General features: G+C 45.3%; 1 protein-coding gene across 2 annotated transcripts in view; it reads right to left on the bottom strand.

Moving 5' to 3' along the window:
- The window catches only part of DOCK1 (dedicator of cytokinesis 1), a 540262-nt gene that overhangs the window by 185627 nt on the left and 331902 nt on the right, over positions 1 to 22733 (bottom strand). For both annotated transcript variants that reach the window (XM_082637778.1, XM_082637779.1), the window contains exon 29: positions 17131 to 17225. In XM_082637778.1, the coding sequence (XP_082493904.1) occupies positions 17131 to 17225 (95 nt within the window). The remainder of the gene's footprint in view (positions 1 to 17130; positions 17226 to 22733) is intronic.

Here is a 22733-nt window from a genome sequence, read left to right as displayed (position 1 = left end):
TTTTTTTTGGCTGCTTCGCGCAGCTTGAGGGATCTTAGTTCCCTGATTCGGGATTGAACCCAGGCCCCTGGCAGTGAGAGCTTGGAGTCCTAACTACTGGACCACTAGGGAAGTCCTTCTTCCATCTACTTTAGGTCCCAATTTCACTGCCACTCCCCTGCAGAGCCCTTCACTGAACCCTTGGCCTAAAGTAAGCCACCTAGCCTTGCCTATCACAGCCTCCCATTCAAATTCTCTGAATGATCCTCATCACCATCTATATTTTCCAACATGCCTCCTTCATTTTTTTTTAAATAAATACATTTACTTATTTATTTATTTTTGGCTGTGTTGGGTCTTTGTTGCTGCATGTGGGCTTTTCTCAAGTTGCGGCGAGCGGGGGCTACTCTTTGTTGTGGTGCGAGGGCTTCTCACTGCAGTGGCTTCTCTTGTTGCGGAGCACGGGCTTCAGTAGTTGTGACACGCGGGCTCAGTAGTTGTGGTGTACGGGCTTAGTTGTTCTGCGGCATGTGGGATCTTCCCGGACCAGGGATCAAACCCATGTCCCCTGCATTGGCAGGCGGATTCTCAACCACTGCGCCAGCAGGGAAGCCTGCCTCCCTCATTTAAAAAAAAATTTTAGTAAATTTAAATCTGGGAATAGGTTTAGATTTACAAAAACAGTTGCACAGAGAGTTCTGGTACATGATTGTCACTCTGTTTCCCTGGATGTTAACATCCTACGTCACCATGGTGCCTTTGTCTCCATCATGGAACCAGTGCTGCATCACTGCTCTTCACTAAACCACACATTATTCAGATTTCACTAGTTTCCTCCCCATATCCTTTTACTGCTCCAGGACCTCAGCTAGGTTACCACATCACTTGCAGTCCTCCTGTCCTTTGGGTCCCTCTTGCCTGTGACACTTTCCCAGACTTTTCTTGATTCTTGATGACCTTGACTGGAGCACCTGTCAGATATTTTGTAGAATGTCCCTCAATTGGAGATTGTCTGAAGCTTTCCTCAGGAGACTTAGGTGTATTCATGTGCTTGTCCGTTTGTTTCTTGGCCATCGTTTTCCAATGCACTGGACCCCAGATGCCTTTGAACTCTGACGACTGAAACGCCTGCAGCTCCTGGAGGCTGAATCAACTCTGTTTTACTTGTCCTGTGTCCCCAGAGCCAGAACAATGCCCGTCCCACAATAAACTATCAGTACACATGCATTGACACAGGGGCAAGAATATAGATACACACCACAATCTAAGCCACATGAAATATTCTCACATTTTATAGGATCATGCAAAATCATACATCTGTGTCTGAGGATTTCACACTGGGTTAAAGATGCTCACATGTAATTAAGATAAAACCCCATCTTAAGTCTATTTGCAGCATCTTTCCCTCTCCCTATCTCAGTGGGAACACTGTATTTTTTAGAAAAGTCTTCATTCTTAGAGGCACCAAATTCTTTCGCTATTTCCTGGCTTTGTTGTATTTTTGTTTTTTCTTATATTACAAGATCCCGTGCATGTGCTGCAGGCCAGTTATTTGCTTTACAATATCTTATGGAATGCTCATTGCAAGCCACTGTCGTCTCCACTTCAGGAATGAGGAAGCTGCAACTCCAGGAATTAATGGAGTCACCAAGGCTGTGTGGCTTCTACGTGAAGGAACTCAGGTCTGAACCGAGAGCCTGAGACTCGGGCTGGTCCCTCCACAGCTTTGTGGACCATCCACTGCCTCCTGGTTTTGACTCCTGGAGCACCCGTGTGGCTGAAAGGAGATACGACATTTACCGGAACGGAGGTCCATCAATGCCTCAGATGCAGGAGAGCACGCAAAACCGAAGGAAAACACCACATGGAAAGCCAGGGAAGGGATGAAAGCAATGAAAGCTGGAATCTCAGCAAGTGTAAGAACTTGAGGAATGTGAAGGAAAATAGGGAAGAAACGGGGTAAGACATGCAAGCGATGGCTAGAAAAAAGGCGACACAGTTAAGAGGTGGGGAGACTGAATGCCCATTGTTCATAGAATGAAAAATAAAGACAGCCCACGTTGCTTATAGAAGGTGTCCTTTTTGCAAATACAGATTGCAGAACTATAAAGTCTGGGAAACAGCAAACTTGAAAGCTCTGTGCTATTTTCATCCCTTTGTTGAGGATTTCCAGAAGACCAGAGGCATCTTTAGCTATCCATTCCTTCATCTCTATGTCCATCCAATAATAATTCTTTAAATCCCAAATTTGTGTGCTGCTCTGTGCGAGAGGCTGGGCTGACCCTCTGCAAAGCAGGAGAAGAGCCATACTTGAATAGCTCAACTTTGAAGCTGAGGTGGGTATTTCAAGAAGATGAACTTAGAAATTCAAAGGGAATTACTTGAAAGAAATAAACACCTGAATAAAGTGAAATGTAGCAATGAGGCGGAACAGGACCCACTTGTCTAAAAGAGACACAGTCATGTGCATATCATCCAATAATAGGACCTAAAGATGGTCTCCTGCTACCTCTGGCGCTGCAGCAAGCCCCCACGCACTCCCCAAAGCATCTTCGCACAATCAAGAGTGTAAATAACTAAACTGATGAACGTGCCCTTTTGTGATCAGCAGAATCACCGAGGAATAGATAGACGGTGTGGAGCTTCCTCGTGGCCCCTCCATCACAGCGATGCCTCGGGACCGTGAGCGCAGAGTCTGCCCTTGCTTCCTAAACCTCACTCCAGCCTCGGGCATTTCCCAGCCCTGGGAGTCCATGATCTTGAATTGTCCCTCAGAGAACAAATCAGAAATCCCAGCAAATAAAAAGAGTTCCCCTTGAATCTAAACTCAAGAATTTTCACTGATCTCAAGACAACCACTACAAAATCTGCCTCTAACTTGGTCACCTGCGGTCTCGGCCAGGTGGTCTTTCACAGTCAGTCCTGCAGGTAGCTGACCAGAGGTTGATATGAGGCTACCAGATCCTTCTTCTTCTTCGTCAAGCCCAGAGCCTCCCCGCCCCAGCTCTGGAGGCCTCACTGGGCTTGAACCTGGGCACAGGGTCAAAGGGTGGGTAGTCAGTGGACCTCAGCACCTTGATGTGGAAGATTATAGCTCCTCCCATAAAGGCGTACTTCTGCGGCCCCAGGGGACCCAGTCACTTTCTTCCAGGAAAGGTTTTTGGCTCCAACACCCCACATATCTATAAAGTGTAAACAGAAGCCAGCCCTGAGGGCGTTTTTCTTTTCAAAGCTGTACAGATAGAGCAGGAAGATGAAGGGGGCTGCCCAAGGGCAGCCCCCAGGCCTGCAACACAGAGAGCAAACTCTCTTGGGGTTGGGGGGGGGCATGAGTTTAGCAACTTCCATCATCTAGAGTGGCAGAGGAGACGGGCTTCATCCCACAGGAAGGCCACGCACCTCAAGGGAGGCAGAGAACAGCTTCCTGGAATCTAAGGGAGGCCGCAGAGCAGGGATGGACCCTGTCCCCATTGCCCTCACTGCCAGGACCAGAGTCAAGGCCAAAGGAAAGGCTGATCCCCTCTGAGGTCGGGGAAGTGGATGTGAACTGCACTTAACACGCAAGGTCCTCCCAGCCACACAGGCAGGGTGGGGTCGGGACTCTCTCCGGGCAGGAACACACTGAATCACAAAACGTTGCCTCCTGCGGTTCCCATCCACCAAGCGGTATCACGGGCACTGCAGAGAGCTCGATGCAGACAGCTCCTGTGCTGCCCCACCCCAGGCCAGCTCAACTGACAAGGGAGAGAAAGGGGGCCAGAGCTGCGTTAGCTGCCGGCTTTCCAGGTTCCCAAAGCCCTACCCCTGCATCTTGCTAATTCAAGAATGATCATCCAATAACACCCATCACGAGGATGGTGAGGACACTCCCTCTGCCACTGGTGGAGGGTGGCTCTTTGCTGGCCGCTGGCACAACCATCGTGAATCCTTCCAGACGGCTGTAAATTCACAGGTGGCTGGGGAAGGCAAACCACTGCCCCAAGGCTGTCCCACTAGCTGGGGTGTGTTTGAACCAAAGTCTGTCAAACTCTAAAGCAGGTGTGCTTCTCCATCTACAAAGGGAGAGCCTTACCTGGTGCAACCTTAGCAACCTTGATAATAACATTACAGAACTGGGATTCACTTTCCTGTCCTGACTTGCACCCAGGTGATCATGAGTCACATAGAAAGAAGGCTTGTGCCACCTCTTCGCATCTGACGTTGAGGACATGTTCTATGATATAAAACAAAACACAAGTAACTGCAGCCTCACCTCTAAGGACCAAGATAGGAAACCTTCATAGAAATGAACGTCAGAGAAACACGGGCTTCCCCTGAAGAAAGCAGTAGTTCCTTCACATCACACCCCAAGGATGCTGCACTCCCACTGTCCCTCATTTGTCTGGGCGGAGAGACATATTTATGCCCGGGTCCCACAGGGTTCCCTCTAGCCCCTTCTCATCCCAACAATCCCAGCTCAATACATGTTTTCTTTCAAGTGTTGTGTTATGTATATGGTTTCTTTAAACTGAAAAACCACCAAAATCTACCTTTGGGGCAGACTATCAATAATTAGCAGCATGTTTGCCTTCTCGCTGTTTTTCTCAGTATGAGAAACTCGCTTCATAATGCACTGGATACTGGGGGGCTGAGCTCCAGGAGAGAACACCTAACTATCTGACAAACACTGCTCAGAAATGCCAGGCCCCCCAAAATCACATGCAAACCATGTTTACCTCCAAGGATATCTCACAAAAGAGAAGCACTCCATTTCCTCTAAATCCAGCTTAATTCGTAGGTTTAATATCAAAAATAAAGAAATCTATCCAATATGCAGCTTCTTCTCATATTCCATTTCCAAATCATCTGCAGGTTAATAGCTAATTAAAAACACCTTGGACACAATGCACTGCAGGATCAGATGGGAATGAGATAGCCATTTACTTTAGTGGAGCAATACCATTCAGCTTGAAGAATCAAATCAGATTCCTGACCCCTTAATCCCAGGGATGTTGGGGAAAGCAGAGAGGCAGATGGCTCCCACATGGCAGGGAAGGGGGGCTTCCAAGGAAGGGCCAAAGCTGCCCCCGTCAATGCCTCCACCGCTGCCTAGCCCTCCCCAGCCAGGACAAAGGAGGAGGCATGACAAAGGTGTGCAGGATGAAGGTGTGGAAAGGTCCCTGAAGCAAAGCCACCCTGGGAGGTATTGATGGTTCAGCCTCCGTCAAAGGAGCTCAGCCCTACGAAACACCCCCCTCCGCTTTCAACACATATATCCTATCCCACCGAATCACAGGTGAGGAATTCAACCTGATAACTTCAGATTTTCTGGCTCTTGCATGAAACCTCACTAAGTTTTTCCTCTGAACATAATGAATCAAGAAAGAGAAAGGAGAGAGGGAGGGGGCTCCCCTAACCTCCTCCCCCAAACCTCTGCATCCCAAACAGCCCCATGTTAGGGATGCAATGGCAACAATTCAGAAAAAAATGGGGAAAAGATCATCTCTGCATATGAAAAATGGATTGAAAGCTGAAAAAAGTGGTAAGTGCTAAAAAGCTACCCACAGGTCAGACATCTGGAGTGCTCCAGGGATGATTAATATTTATATTCACAAATATTAACACTTAGCACTTTCTATCCCTTCCTAAGATCCTGTGTACCCAAGACATGGAGTCAGTGGACACTGGGTCTTGAGCAGAGAGAAAGGCTCATGGAATCTCTGACACAGCAATGTGGGAAAAGGCTTTGGCTATGGGGCTTTGGGCTGGAACCATTAGAAGCCAATGAAATGAAAAGAGCAAGCTGTCAGAGTTCATTTTCTTCCTAAATCAACCAACCTGTAGAATAACAAAATATTTCACTTTTCAATATAATTTGTATTTTCAATTTACTTGCAGCTATGGGAATCTGACAGGTATGGTATTAAGTAAAACCCTCCTCTGAAGTCTCATTGTAAAGGTTAAGAAGAAACAGCAAGCTCCAGCAGACAGCAGCCAGCAGACAGCAGCTTACAGACCTGCAGTCAGAGGCTGGCTCGTACGTACAAACACAGGTCTCCCTCATACATTTCTGTGGTACATTTAGAACACCTACAATTAAGGAAATTCATTAGCTGGTAGCTAATCACTAGCTAATCATTTGTTTATTGTATACCTACATCTGGAATTATTTCTTTGTGGACCCAAAAATAACAAGGGTGACTGTGTTTCATTCCTGGAAAAGAACCACGACAAGAGCATGTCATGTGTTTTATCAGTTGACTTTGTAATAAGAACATTCCCTATCGACATTCATTCTTTTCAGTCAGGCATTACTCAGCCACTGTTTGTTCAGCAGCTACTATGCGCTGGACAGTGACACCGAACTCCGAGCATCACTGAGGTGATGAGTGATTTCCCACAATGCAGCGTCCAAGGGTCATGCCCAAAAGTACAGAATCCCATGAAAATGTACCACATGACACATAAAAGTATCTTATGTGAGCAAAAATGTACAGAAACTGTCACAAACCTAACATTCTGAGTCCATGGAGAAATTATATTAACAGTATTATCATTTCTTTATACACCTGCAAATGTACTACATATGTGAATTTCTTTTTAAGTATTCCACTGTCAAGCTGAAGATGGAGATAAAATATTACTCAACTTTATTTCTCATCTTGTGTCTAGAGAAGAACAAGTGCTTGATAAATAATGGTGTAATTCCATGTTCAATCTTCAAGATGATTTCATGTCAAAAACTGCATTTCACGGAGCTTCCATATAGAAAATATGTTAAGCCCCACTATTTGGATGGTCACCATGCTTGTTAGGACCAACTGACCAGCAGGAAGTCCACTCAGTTTCCTTCTGCAAGAGTCCTCAAAGATTTTTTTTAAATAATTTTTTTCAAATAAAAAATTTTAATGTCAACCCACAAACACCACTCTTAAGAGGGGGTAAAAAAAAAAAGGACTCTGAGTAAGAAAAGATATCAGCAACACACATCTCTGAAACAAGGTTCAAGGATGCATGGATAAAAAAGATGTGGTGTATATATACAATTGAATGTTAGCCATGAGAAAGAAGGAAATCCTGTCATTTGTGAAAACACGGATGGACCTTGAAGGCATTATGCTAAGTGAAATAAGTCAGACAGAAAAAGACAAACACTGTATGATCTCACTTGTATGTGGAATCTAAAACAAAACAAAACCAAAAACCGTAACTCCCCCATAAGAGACACTTGCTAATATTTTCCACACATGTCCTACGTGCCAGGCACTAGAAGGGCACCCCTGGGATCTAAATTCTCATCAGTGTGACTTACTCTCATTGTCACGTGAACCTGAGCCACACCCACAGGGATCTTCTGTGAAGCTGTAGCACCTGGCAGGGCATCTTGGGGAAAACTGCCTCCAATCCTCACCCTCTACAGGAGAGCTCAGCCCTGGCATCGTCAGTGGACGGCTGCTATTATTTATGGTAAAGGCTCCTGTCTTTGCTGGGGTCATGCAACAGAGAAGGGTGGCTGAGAAAAGCGGAAATAAAGAAAAGAGGATCACTGAAATGGATGACATATATTTCTATTAATTACTTAACATTACTGAGACTCCGTTTTTTTCATCTGTAAAATGGGGATGTAATTGACATGGTGGGGGATGATTCTTTGCAGTAGGTGACTCTCATGTACATGGAAGGATGCTTAGCAGCATCACTGGATCCTCCCCACAGATGCCGGCAGTCCACACTGTCATGACAAATTGTGTCTGGACATTGCCGACTGTCCTCTAGGGGGGAAAAGCGCCTCAGGTTGAGAACCACAGAACAGATACCTAAGACGATGCTGGCAACACAGCAAGCATTCAGTTATCACGGGCTTCCTCCTCCACCCATTCTAGACTTAAAAGCATGACACCAGAGGGTCTCACACTACACACGCTTTCTGCTAAGTCCCAGGAGCACTGGAGGTAAAATTTTAGGATGGAAAGATCTGGAATACGACCTTAATAAAATATATTTCCTCCATTTTGTTTTGCATTGAGAGCAGTCTGATGCAGCAAATAGAGAGGGCACTTGGCTTCATTCCTCCTAAAGTGAAGTACATCCTCTAGCATCAAGTGCCAGCAGGATGGCGTCGTCAACACCAGCCGGAGCTCGTAGCAAGGTGTGCACTGGCTGGGAGAATTCTTAAACAGGTTTTGCCCTTTCAAAACTTTCCTCTAAAGCAAGCTTCCCTAAGTAAGAGTCCTGGCTAAGAGTGCTTCATCACTGCCATTCCTTGGAGAGTACTTTGATTTTTCATCTCGGAATTAAATAAAGAGGCCATTTGAATAAGACCCGACTGTATAAAACATCTGTGCCATGTGCAATAAATTAGTGGTTATCAACAACCAGGTAAAATCTGTTTTCGTTTTAGGCCAAGCTTAATTATTCAGCAAAGAACAAAAGTATCCATGCCAGAGGATAACTGTAAGGAAGATGGTAAAATAATTTATGAAAATGCCATGAAGGATAAACAGAATTCCAACTAATAGCAAAGCGCCACGCACATGGGCTCCTCTCCCTGCTGTGGGGTCCAGAGCACCATTCCCAGATCCAAATCAAGAGCTGGCTTAGAATCTCGGTGCTTCCCGATGGCCACCTCTGCCTCGGAAGAAGATCGCACGTGTTTCTCCCTGAGACTGGCCAGAAATGCGCTCAGCTGCAGCCCAAGTGGGCCCAACCCGGAAGCAGGTCTGGGCCTCAGTGCCTGCAAACTGGGGTCTGAGCTGCGAAACATGTCCGCTTAGCCCAATTTCCCTGCAGAGCATTAAGGTTCCAAGAGTGATGTTATGAAGTGTATGAGTCAAAGAAAGTGCAGGCATGCTGAGCACTAGGGAAATTTTCATTCCAGAATTTTTCATTATCCCCACTTTGAATTCCTGTTTCTTCCCTCAGAAACAATATATATATTTTTCCTTTTGGTCCTTAGCTAGTGGGGTCGTGACAGTGTTTATGTCAGCTACTGTATACTGTTTCAAAGGAAAAAATGATACTTAGGTGTGCTTAAAACCATCAAGTTATTGGATATGCAAAACCTCAAAAGGAACCCAGTTATTTTCAAAAATAAATTAAAAACAACATCAACTAAAACCCCACGCTTCAAAGAAAGGAGAAAAGATGTTGAGAAGAAATAATCCAAGAGTCTCTTGAGCCCACAATGTTTGACACCCATGCTTTTAACTTGCACAACTATTTCAACTCCATGCCCTTTCACCAGAGCAGCGTTTCCTGGAAAGGAAGTAAAGTTGGAAACAAAACACGCTGTCCTCCCAGACTCGACCATTAGGTATCTCTTCTGGCTTTGGCTGGTGCCACAGTATTTAAGGCCGGTCCCCAGAAAGTGGGGACCCCTACCTTCCTCTCTCCCGAAAGCAAATGGTACATTTTCTCTGATCTAAGCCCAAGGCACAGAGCTGGCAAGGCCGAAAATTCCTCCACAGCAATGAAACCCAATGGCGCTATACCTGCAAATCTGCCTTCTGAGCAGTTTCATGGCGTCTAAGAAACGTGGCATCTCAAAGATGGAATCCCTTTCTAAGTCTTAAGGACCCTTCCTATCATGACTATATGTCAAATTAATTTTGGCAGAAACAGCCATGAGCTTGCCTTCCTGGATGCTGATACATCTGATGAATAATACTTATCAGTGGGGAAAATGCCATATTTTACAGGAGAAAAACAGCTAAGTTACAAAAATATGCATGGAAAATTGACCCAATGAAAGGAGCCATATGTGGTTGTAAGTGTGTAAATATGTATTGTAGGCATTAGGTTGGTGGAAACATAATGCACTGTGTTGATGGATTGAGGAAAACACTCCCTGGTCCAAAAATGCCTGAATCACAGGTGAGAGAAGAGGAGGAGAAATCAGCCAACACTGCCACGCGAAGACGATCGAGAAGGCAGACTGTGCTCCCATCACCCTGGGCTGCTCGGCCTTCAAACAGCCATGATCAAAAAACGAGTAACACCCACACAAGTGACATCGATAGCAGTATGGTCTCATAAATTCCAAGCTGGGAAGAAATGTCAGTGTTTGGAAGTACAAACTTAAGAGGAAACCTTGACTTCAGGTAAAGTCAAACCAGACAACAGTTTAGATGGGTTGGTCTCCAATATTTGAATGGTCAACAACTAGACAAGACTCAGTTGGGCAGCTCAGCAAAATCCACTGCATTCGAGAAGCTAGTCTTTAGGACAGGTCCAACGATGACCAACTGCTCATGGTCAACATGCCGACCAGTAACATCTTAAGCATCTCAAAATTGAAATAAAAATAATGTCTTCCATTTTCTGTGGGCACAATTTTGAGTTCTCAACTTATTCCTTCAATATGATATTCTTTTGCTGAATATGTCATATATAAGGATCTCTACCATAAATTGCCAGTCTCCCCGGACAAATTGCAAGAATCTTTTTTATCACTCAGTGAGAATTTTGCAATCCATTATATTTTCCTTCGTGCTCTCCCAGGCAGCTTCAAGTATTTTGGCTTCTAAAAAACTTCCAGTTTTCTCTATGGCTTTACATGGTCTATTTTATACTCACAGTCTATGAATCCTTACTGGTAAAATATACCAAGTTCTGTTATGAATGTGTGTAGGATATTATAAAACAAATTATAAATATAACCTCCTTTAGGCCCCAGCTTAACATGGACAAAACCAAGGAGAATGAGACACAAAATCTACACCAAAAGAGGACACTGGAAAATACTGATAATCAGAGTTGTAAACAAGAGAGCTCTGAGGAAGTAAAAATGATGATTTAATTTATTTTTCATCCTAAGAGAAGTGGACACAAGCAACAAGAGCTAGTGAGAAGCTGAATCAGGGCAACTGAATTTTTTTAATTCTTCTGCAAGTCTGAAGGGTGGACAAATGTAAGAAAGGCTTTATTCCATGTTCCACAGTCCACATGAATAGGAAAGTCTAATTCTAAAAATCTGAAAATTATACTCAATCCTGCCCCTGTTTTTACCCCATGGCACACAGTAGAAATGCCTTTTGCAAGTAAATAAAAGCAGTTAATAACAAATGCTTCCTTCAAGGTGAAAAAGGAACTCAGTCAAACCAACAGACTCGTTTCCTACCAAGTCACTCCTAGGCCTTAAAATTCTAGTCAGGATTATTGGTGCACAAACACTCTACTGGGATGAATTCAAGCCCTACGACCGGAAGAAAGACACAGAAACGCAACTAAGTGGTCACGTTTGTGTTAACAACCAGAGAGAACTCTAAGACAGCCACAGCATAATTCTTCAACATTAGACTAGGCTACACACACCACAAACTGTAAACCTGAACATTTTAGCTGATAGAAGCTCAAGAATGGCGACCAGCACTTACCTGCCAACAGTGAAGGTCTATGCTTCCAATGCCACCTGAGATCTTAAATGGAAACTCAGCATTTGCTTCCCTCTGGGTAGATTAAATAGCACTTCTTGATGCTAACACACAAGCACGCATCTACTATACCTGAACTGTGCTTATCTTAAATGTCATCTTGCCGTCTGACACTAGTATATCCCAGAGCAGAGTTATAACATCAGACTATTGCCAATCACTTACTATCTTGAATATAGCAACCAAGTGACTACTGTCCTTTGGGATATTCATTATATCCTATAAATTTGATTCCTGATTTACAAGTTGTTGCCCCAAAACGAATGTAAAATGTAACTAAAGACAGCATCCAAGCCCCACGAATTGAAGAACAGTCCATCTGCAGAGGCAAAGCTGAACAAGCACACGAATATTTAAGGGGCCGTAGAGGCTGATTTTGTCAATTTCTGAGCTGTAGGTGGTAAAACAGCATGTCCAGCTGTGCCATTAAAACTTAGATACAGACTCCGGAAACTTCTGGGAATTACTGCTTATCCCAAGGAGGCAAGGAAACATCCTCTGATGCATGCCAGGAGGAGTGGAGGAGAAACAGACAACTCTGGGAGCATGTAAGATATCAAGCTCGTAAGTCATAGGAATAAAAAGGGGCAAATAGACAACGACAAAGAAACAGTACTATATGGTATCTATGTAATTTCTATGGGAAATTATTTTATTAAGATATTAGTGAGATTCTGTCCTAAAAGTTCACAGCAGGACTCCATAAAGCTCAATAATGGATGCGATCCTCCGTAACAGCATATACTTCTAATGGCTCCAAAAAGCTAAGTAGGAACATCTTGACTTCTGTGCTTAAAATTCACTCAGGTAAGTAGTAAATCTTGCAGAAAAGTTGTGTTTTAAAGACATAAGGATTAAAAACAAAACAAAATACTCTCTTTGGGAAACAGGAGGCATACTCAAGGTAGCAGGGTGGTTTTAGGCTACGGGCTCTTTAAATACTGGCCCTATAACCTCCCAGCTGTGTGTTTTTGGCAACTTAAGAAACCTTTGTGCCTCAACTTTCCCATCTGTAAAGTGGGCATAAAAACAGCAGCTGTCTCAGAGTGCTGCTGAGGGTATTAAGGACATGATGACTTGTAGTCTCCCCCCAGAAGTGCTTGGCACGTGGAAAGCACATGTTTCAGCTCACCCTTAGCCTGAAGATGAAAACGCACAACACATCACAAAGAATGCGTGTGTTAAGTGAAAAAGGAGATAAACTCTTCACTCTGAAACTGGCATTTAAACAAGGATGTTAAAGAAAACTAAAGGCTCACCAACCAGATGTCTTAAGATAGCTTTAAGTGTTACCTAGTTGGCTGCATGGAGGCAGTATCTTCCTCAGCCACCCAACCGATTCAGCTTCTAAAACCCAATACTGTTTATTCAACAGAGGGGGCAGTGCTTTAAGGTAGTAAGATGTAAGAAAGAAAATTACAATGATCACAGCCCCAAGTTTTTTTTTTTTTTTTTTTTAATTTATTGACTTATTTATTTATTTTTGGTTGCGTTGGGTCTTCATTGCTGTGCACGGGTTCTCTCTAGTTGCGGCAAGCGGGGGCTACTCTTCGTTGAGGTGCACGGGCTTCTCATTGCGGTGGCTTCTCTTGTTGCGGAGCACGGGCTCTAGGCACGGGGGCTCAGTAGCTGTGGCACGTGGGCTCTAGAGCGCAGGCTCAGTAGTCATGGCTCACGGGCTCTAGAACGCAGGCTCAGTAGTTGTGGCTCGCGGGCTTAGTTGCTCTGTGGCATGTGGGTTCTTCCCAGACCAGGGATCGAACCCATGTCCCCTGCATTGGCAGGCAGATTCTTAACTACTGCGCCACCAAGGAAGTCTCTCACAGCCCCAACTTTGATCAGAGTCTAAAATGCCTCCTTCATGGCCTGCTCTTCTGCTATTCCCTGTGGCTGGGGACCTTGTGCCTGCAAAGTGTGTCAGCTGTGAGAGGAAGGCGGACTGGCTGCAGCTTCTCAGAGTCAAAATCTCTGCAAATAAAAGTGTCTTTGGGGAACTCCCTGGTGGTGCAGTGGTTAGGACTCGTCGCTCTCACTGCAAGGGCCTGGGTTCAATCCCTGGCTGGGGAACTAAAATCCCACAAGCTGCGGTGTGGCAGAAAAAAAAAAAAGGTCTTGACTTGGTATCAACAAACCCATGCACATGTACACAGACACATACACACGTGTGCGTGCACACACAACCACACACATGCACAAACGTCCATCTACATGCACATGCACACATACCACACACACACACACACACACACAGCTCCTCCTTGGGACATTCTGATGGAAGAAACGCTGTCAGCTGGAAGACTTGGCCTCAGAGTACTAGAATTCTTGATGAGACAGCTCCGTACATTTTATGTACAACGTAAAAGAAACCACAGGGATTTTACATTCTGAGTGTTTCCTCCTTTATGGAGATGTCTTTTAGGGCTGCAGCCTACGAGCATACTGCCCAAGATAATAGGATGCACTTCTGGCTCCAGACCCTAATTCCATCATCATTGACACAAGACTTTATCCTCAGAAGTCTCCGGCATCTGCCTTTAAGAGGACACAACAAACTGGGGCTTCTGCCTTGCAGAGCTGCCTTTCCCTACGAACAAAGAGCTCTCCTCCCTGTGGCTGAGATGCAAAGGCTTGGGTTGCTGGAGATGCCACAGCACACCTGCATCTCTGTCACGTGGCTGCACCCCGCAGAGTGGCACGTGAGGAGGAATGCAGGGATAAGGCCGGCTCTGGAGTGCAAGGAACGCACAATTCCAGCAAGCACGGGTCAAGCGACATCCTCACCCCGGGAACTACAGAACATCCTGGGAGAAGCTGGACAGGGTCTCCGGAGGAGGAAACTCTGAGGGCTGCGCTCCATGCTCTGAGTCACAGAGCACGTGGCTTTCGCCCACGTGCAGGTCTGGGGTGATGATCAGATACCTCAGTGCTGGCAGGAGAAGGCAGAGGACGCAGTCGCAGGAAGAGGCTATGATGCAACTGTAAGGGTATAACTGAAAACAGACTCTCCATCACCATCAAAACAGCATCAGGAGCTTCCCTGGTGGCGCAGTGGTTGAGAGTCCACCCGCCGATGCAGGGGACACGGGTTTGTGCCCCGGTCCGGGAGGATCCCACATGCCGCGGAGCGGCTGGGCCCGTGAGCCATGGCCACTGAGCCTGCGCGTCCGGAGCCTGCGCTCCGCAACGGGAGAGGCCACAACAGTGAGCGGCCCGCGTACCGCAAAAAAAAAAAAAAAAAAAAAAAAGGCATCAAAGTAAAGTGTGGCTGCGTCATCAATGGGGTGACGGTTTACCTCGGTGGGACCCCTGGGACTGGGGTCACCAAGTCACACAACTTCTGAGGACAGATGGCATCTGACATTGCAGGAGCAGCCCTCTCCCGCCCTCGTCCCCAGGGTGTGGAATGCACAGCCTGGGTGCCAGGACACGGCCACTCTGCAGGGGAGATGCAGCACAGGTCAAGTCCACATGCGGGTTCACGCGTCCACACGCACGCCTTCCGACCACACCCGGGGCCGCCCGGCGGCCTGACTGAGCGGCCGCCTTTAGCTCTACTCAGTGGAGTAACGGAGTCGTGGTTTCACTACCGACGTGGCAAGTCTATCTGCCGGGTCTAGTTAAATGCAGAGGGCCCGAGTTATTTCATTGCTAGACGGCAAGGACGGGTCTGTCGTTTTCAGCTACAGCATCCAGCAGAGCAAGGAGAGCCCGAGTCTTCCTGCAGATCCAGGACCGCGGGTTTTGTTTGTTGTTTGTTGAAGACGGGCCACTAAAAACATGAACACGGCAGCTCTCCAGACTCATTCTAAATCGTCACTCACAAAAGTGCATCCCGACAGAGAAAAAGGAAGAAACTCCTCGTGCTTTAAGTTCCTCACTTTCCGGGTGAGGATTCAGATCCCAAGAGAGAGCAGGTGGAAACGCAAGAGGCCAAGGCCAGGACGCCTGCTTTTGAGCGCTGGCCACGTTTATGTCTCCAGCTGCGAGATGCTCCTCCCTCCCGAGCCTCTCCACTTAATTCTCAGATGTTGTCTGATGTGAGGAAGGAGGCTTCAGCCACAGCGACGTACGACTTAAGATGGACGACACTGACTTCGGCTCAGCCCTAGCGGAGGCCTGCTCAGAACCCGCAGCTTATGGTACACAGAGCCGATTTCATCCCTGCTGTCCTGGAAAGGAGCATCACCCACAAAAGGCAAAGGGAAAGGCCCTTGCTGCTATGAATTTATCCATAGGGTGGACAAATCATTAAAAAGAGGCAAAGTCATCAGGGAAAACGTAAATGAAAAGCACAACGAGACATCGTACACGTGTATCAGAAGGGCTAAAATGGAAACTGGTGACAACAGCAAATGCTGACGAGGATGCAGAGAAACTGGGTCTCTCTTACACGGCTCGTGGGAACGGAGAACGGCAGAGTTTGGCAGTTTCTTACAAAACTAAATATATGATTCCCATGCAATCCAGCATTTGCATCCCAGGACGGTTGTGCCAGAGAAATGAAGACTGAAGTTCACACAAAAACCTGTACAGGAATGTTCATAGCAGATGTATTTGTAACAGCCCCAAACTGGAAATAGTCTAGACGTCCTTCAACAGTAAAAATGGTTAAACCACCTGTGGTACATCCATACTAGGGAACATGAACTCAGCAATGAAAAGGAACAAACCACTGATACAAGAACCTAAATGAGTCTCCAGGGAATTAGGCAGAGTGAAAGAAAACAAGTCAATCATCCCAAAAGGTTACAGCCTGTATGATTCCATTTCTATAACATTTTTGAAATGACAAAATTTTAGAAATGGAGAACAAATGAGTGGTTGCCAGGGCTTAGGGAAGGGGGAGGGTCACAAATGGGGAACCAGAGGGACCCCTGTGGTGAAGGCAATGTTCAGTGTTTTCACCGCGAGGGTGGATTTGAGAACACATGCGTGTGAAAAAAACTGCAAGAAACTAAACACAAACACTAATGAGTACAAGTCAAGCTGGGAGAATCTGAAGATGGGTAAATTGTATCAATGTCAGTTCCCTGGTTGTAGTTTGGTGCTATGGTTTTACAAAATGTTATCGTCAAGGGAAACTGGGTGAATTGTACACAAGATCTCCTGTCTTACGTCTTACCGCGGCACTGACCATGAACCTACAATTATCTCCATAAAAATTTTAAAAAGAAAGAAGCAGAAAAAAGAAGTCAACAGAAATTCCTTCTAGAAACCACATGTGATTGAGAACCCCATGATCTTTGTTGGCGCTTACAGAAATTATAAAACCCAAGTGCTAGAAAATTAACCAACAGCCCTCACAAGAAGATGAACAAGGTACGTGTTTAATATTTAATAAGTATGATGAAAATGTTCATGATTTTTCTAAGCTGAAATATGTGAAATGCAAACACTTTTCAAAAAACTCCCACAGAGCTGAGAATCGCTTTGGGTAACAAACACATACGGTTAAGATTACATGGCAAACTGATGCCCTTGACAAAGGTGAAGGGAAAGGCGGATCACGCTCATGTTTGTTTTCTCCAGGGGGCAGAGCCCAAGTTCTCAGCCCCAGAGCCTGTGCTGGCATCAGCAAAGCACCCAATCTCCAGGCCCATTTCTCCAAAGAACCATTTGCATCACAGAAGGGGGAGCACCCTGTACATTGTGGGAGCCCCCATGGTATCCAGGCAACACCTCCATTCCCACCAGACATGAATCAGGCACCTCGTCAAGGAGAGCCTTCCCCTGTACTCACTTATTCTGCATCATGTTCATGATCACCCAGTCGAAAGGGTAGACATTCTTCCCAATGAGGTTCTTAAACATGATGAACGTTTCCATCAGAAAATCCTGAAATAAAAAAGAGAACACTGAAACAACCCACCCAGAAAAAGGTGAAAACCAATGCCCCCTGGAATAATTACATTATAAAGGACTCTTTTTTTTCTTTTAACTGAATGAGAACATATGAAAAAGTAATGAAGATGTATTTCACAGGAGGTATGTATTACACTTCTGCCTTTCTGTTTGCCTGAGCACCTCCTGTCCTGGAGAACTTTTTCAAGGACATATTAAAAGATACTCCTTGGGCATATTTAAGAGTCACAAAGAGTAAATCCCCAAAGGTTACAAATACATAGTCACACTCTTTCTGCTTAAAGAAACCTTGTAAAACAAACATAACACGCAGGTCGTAACGATGTCTTATATTTACTCTACAAAGATTTTTCATTATGAACAGGGCCCATTGGGTTGAATATGTGGTATTATCATCCTTTCCTTTTTCTTATGTAATTTAACAGCTGAAAGGCTCAAACAGGAACTCCTGACCATCTGCACCTATTCAGCTCCCAGTAAACCATTTGAGCATGTGGTCGCACTCCAGACTCTTTTATGTGGCATCCTTAAATCCGGAAGCTCCTCAGTTATGCCTCTGTTGTCTCCTAGATAGATGGTCCCTGAATCTCACGGGTGGTGCTCTGCTGCCCTACCTTGCTTCCTGGCCAATTAGACCGCTCCTGGCATCGGGAAAGGGTTCCCCTTTCCTAGTGGGTCCACTCTGTGCCTGTCAGAATTAGGAGAATTTCTTGAATCTGACAGTGTAGTGCTTATTCTGAGCTAACCTGAACAAAACAAGCGGTTATCCTGAAGAGCACACATCCCGGTAGCCCGGGATGCACGCTCCCTCAAGATCTGGGTGGGAAGGGGATAGGCAACTGAGAATTCATGTGGGAAATGGGATCATAGTCAGAGATGGCCAGATAGAGTGGATGTTTCTCATTTATTTAATCTACTGATTCATAATTAGGTACAATGGCTGTGAAGACCAAGGTGGTGAACAGAATTTATGCAGCCAAGAAAGCAATTCCCAGCACAAAGTTCTACCCAAGAATTTCTCGCAAAGAGACACCAGTTCCATCTGACAGTAGCGATAAGCCGATGTTCAAAGATGCTTCCTCTGCAACCGTTAACAGCAACGCCAGGTTACAGCGAGTCATCTCTGCCTTGGGAGGGGTTTGTCGAGCCTCCTCCCATGAATAAAAACTCAAGGAGCAACCGTGATCACCCTTTATACAACAGAGGCCTCCAGTGCAGGAGAGGTTAGGATCCCGGGCAGAGTCAAGAGGGAAACGTCAGTTCCGTGTCCTCCAAACTCTGCCCACAGGAGCCCTGACCAGCAGGGCTTGGGAGCAGGGGTGTTCTGGGTGCCCCCGACACAAGGAACAGTTTCTCTCCCCAGTTTAATTACTGAAATTCATACTTCACTCCTTAAGTTTCCCCACTTTGTCAAGAGTTTCACATTTTAATGACCAGGTTGCCTACTCTGCCGGCTGAGTGCCGTAATTTAGTCACATCTCTATTTGCATGAAATTGCTGGCTTTCTTGCTGATCACTCCTCAAAGCCTAATAATTGAGATACAGGGTCTGGTTTTTATTATTCTAGAAGAGAAGCATATTTTCCCAATTCCTTTTTTTTTTTTCCCCTCTAGGAAACACAGTCCCGTACTTCATTAGTATGGCTCAGCTGTTAAATGTTGGTACTTTGCTGATCAAACAAAACGCTGCAGATTGTCGGAGATGAGGTTTTGCAAGGCTTCCCTGTCGGTCTGCATAATTTACTAGCCATGGTGGTGGTCCCCACCACTGCATTTGCCTAGAACGGCTGATGAGGCTGAACAGACTATTACAACTGCTATCTCCAAGTCAAAGAGGGGAGGTAGAAGATTAACATGAGATATTTTGTGAAAATTTCATCTTTTTATAATCAATCCATCCTTGCTGCATTTTTAGTTTGATTATTCACAAGATGCTCCGTATAATAAGTGGACAGCTCTAACAAGAGCCATCAGTGTATTCCACAGGCAAAATCTTCTTGTAAAACCATCTGCTTCTGTCCATCTCTATCCCCACCCACTTGGATAACTGATCATCCTTTTTCACCTGGACCACCAGCGGGGAATCCTAGCCTATCTACCTATGGTCATTCTTGTCTCTCTTGGTCCCCACACTTCACCCAGAGTGACCTTTTCAAATTACAAATCTGATCAGGGCACCAACACTTCCCCCAGTCTCCCACTGAACCCACATCCTCAGGGGCTTTCCAGTGTTCCTAGATTAAAGCCAAAGAGTCTTGATTCTCAGAAGTAGGAAGTCACCATTCTCTTAAGTCAAAGAAATAACATTCAGACAAGGACCATCAACATATGCTAAACTTATCAGATGAAAGATTGCTAGAGGATAGGACCTTTGCAATTTTCTGCAGATGCCAAAGTATTACCCAAAGATTACATGATAATCTTTAAGGGGCATGTATCTTCACAACAGAGAGATCTGGCAGTTACTCCCTTTTAACCAAGTGATCAAACCCAGCATCATCAGTAGTGGTCAGCCTTGCATTCCCAGACTCCCAACAGACACACCAGGGAAAGCTTAACACCAACTTCTATTCCGCTTGCCAAAAGGATGAACTTGAATTTTAGATCAAGCTTCCAGTTTGAAATAGGAATTTGCAGAAACAAATCTGCACACAAGGCAGCAATCAAAAATTCCAGAATGGGTGAAAGTCTGCAAAGCTAATGACTTTATCCCTTCAAAAAACTAAAATAAATAAAAATGAAATAGAATTTTAAAAAGCAATGCCATGAATGGGAAGGAAAAACAAGGTGATGAACTTATTCTAGAAAAAAGAAGAGATTAATGAGAGATAACCAAATACAATGTGTGAATCCGGACTAGATGCAGATTTGAGAAAGCCTATAATGAAATACAACAAAGACTGGGGAGAACTGAGGAGAAATTTGAATACAGACGGTATGAAGAGATGATTGTTATGTTCTGGAAGGTCATGAAGGCCACTGACTATTGTCTTCAACCTTGAGAGTTATTTGCTGAACCACTTACATGTTTCTCACATACTTATGGGATTTGGCTCCATAGAAAGAGGTACGTAGAGATACAGGGGAGGCAAATATGGCAAAGTGCTTGCAACTGATGAATTCACATGACAGGAATAATGGTTTTCATTGTACTATTCTTTCAGCTTTTCTGTATGTTTGAAATTTTTCAAGATAAATAGAGCAAAGAGTACAAGCAAAATGGAGAGAATCAACACAAGATCAGTGCACTGTATCACCGTCAACATTCTGATTTTGACATTGTTCTATAGTTTTGCAAGACGCCACTATTGGGAGAAACTGGGTAAAGAATACAGGGATGCTCTGTATTATTTTTTCCAGCTGCATGTGACGCTACAATTGTCTCAAAATAAAAAGTTTACTCAAGAAATAAATGCTTTAAAAATAATTTTAAAATCATTAAGGGAAACACAGTAAATAAATTATACGGAAACGGAAACCAAACAAGCAGAAAAGCACAAAGCCTCTTAGCGTGACCAGTGGGGTCCTGTGCAGTTTGACGCCCCGGCACCTCCCCGGCTGCACCTCACCCCCAGGACTCATGCTGCTCTACTACCCACAGCACCCTTTCTTCTATTCCTCGATATTCCACAATCCTCTCCTTGGCAAAGAAGGCTTCCTGACCACCCGACTCAGTCCAGCCTGGCTGCTTTACAGGGCTCATTCTTTTGGAGCATGGAGAACCTGGGTTATCTGAAGGACTCCCTGATTACCCGTGATATCCTCCACTAGACCGGGGGCCACGAGAGCAAGACCCGTCTGCATTGCCTGCTGTCAGTTCCTCCACCTGTCAATATAAAGTCAGTCTCCAATCAATAGCTACTGAGTGAATTCACTATAAAAGGATTCTGCACCCCCAAACTCATCATCCAGTGGAGACAGTCTTCAATAAAGCTTCATCTACGAGGAACGGTCACAAGAAATAAAGCAACGGATGCTCAGAGCAAGGCTCGTCCTGCTACTCATGACATTCTCTACACAAGCTTGCGAATCACCCTTCGGTGGCCATTTCACATGGAAATCAAGGCTCTTTAAGACCAGGCCTGCCCAACAGCAGAATGTTTCCTAGGCAAGGACAGTCACCTGGCAGATATTCTGGCTTTCATAATCCCCGTGAGCATCCTCACCACTTTCCATTTGTAAGAAGTCACTCTGGGCCACCCCAGCACAGGCTGATGGTTGACTGGGATGGACAAGGTACAAGGGAAGGGGCAGTGGGCGACAGCCACCAGGTGAGGTCAAGGCAGGTGCCGGGTAGGGGTTCCCAGAAGGGATCGGGATGGAAGCTGAATGGAGGCAGGAGGGGAATCCAGGAAGAGGCCGCTGAGGGATCAGAGCTCTGCCTGACGGGGCTTCCCTACATAACCTACAGTTGGACAGGACTGGGAGAGGCCACAGAAAGAGGTGGGGATGCACGGGAGCCTGTGGCTGCCCCTGGGTCCTCCTTGGAGATGAGAGGGACCCCACAGCCTGGTTCTCTCAACCTTCGCTGTCCTGTCTCCTGCATTCACTCAACCTGTAACCAACAAGCGTTACTTCCACCAGCACTGTTCTTGGATACGTCATTATTCACTCAGTTGCTCCACAAACATTCCTTTATGGCCACGTAGTGGGAATTCGGGACAAGTGTCAAGAGCACAGGCTCCCCTGGAAGGTCCAGAGTACTCCTCATCACCTCTGATCTTACTATGGACCCTGGGTACGTTCTCCACCTGTGGTCCTGCTTCAGTAACTGGACACAAGACAGCCAGCAGCCCTGTCTTCAGGCCAGCATCTCCACTGCAGAAGAACATAAAGACCCCGCATGGCTCACCATCCTAAAGGGATTGTCTCCGTTATGAGAGAGTTTTGAGCCAAACGTGTCCACCCTTTTCCTTTCCCGGATTAGTCTTTCCGTTCCACGCTGTGCTCCATCCTTTCACTGTCTTGGGGTCCAAAGGGTCATTTGAGAGACTGTAAAAGTACCAGTTCTGAGGCCTGTGACTTTGGTGTTGATCATAACTGAGATTTTGTCTGGGAATGACTCATCCAACCAAAAAAGAGCTAAATTTGAAAACCTGAAGCAGCACTTCTTACAAGGAAGTAGTCTTGAGAAAATGGTCTAGGCTATTCGTACACTGCATTACTAATTAACTTCCAATTATTTAACACAAAATGACCTTTCATTTTTGTGAGCATTTGTCCAAGTAGAAAAATAGTCAAATACTCTCTATGTATAGTTAATAGATAGGAACACATTTTACAAAGTTCTGACACATTAACAACAATAAAAAAGGTTTACAATCCTTGCAGTATGAATTCATGATATCCAAACCACAAGTGCCATTTTATAATGGAAATCAAATTGCCTGCAAGTAATTGCTGTTCTGAACTACTGTGTCTAAGGAACCAAAATCCCTTGGGATATCAGGACCACAACTTGCAACAAGTATCTGATGATCTA

The sequence above is a fragment of the Mesoplodon mirus genome (assembly GCF_964341445.2).
Source record: "Mesoplodon mirus genome assembly, chromosome: 2".
Lineage (NCBI taxonomy): Eukaryota > Metazoa > Chordata > Mammalia > Artiodactyla > Ziphiidae > Mesoplodon > Mesoplodon mirus.
This window is presented reverse-complemented; position numbering and strand designations above follow the sequence as displayed.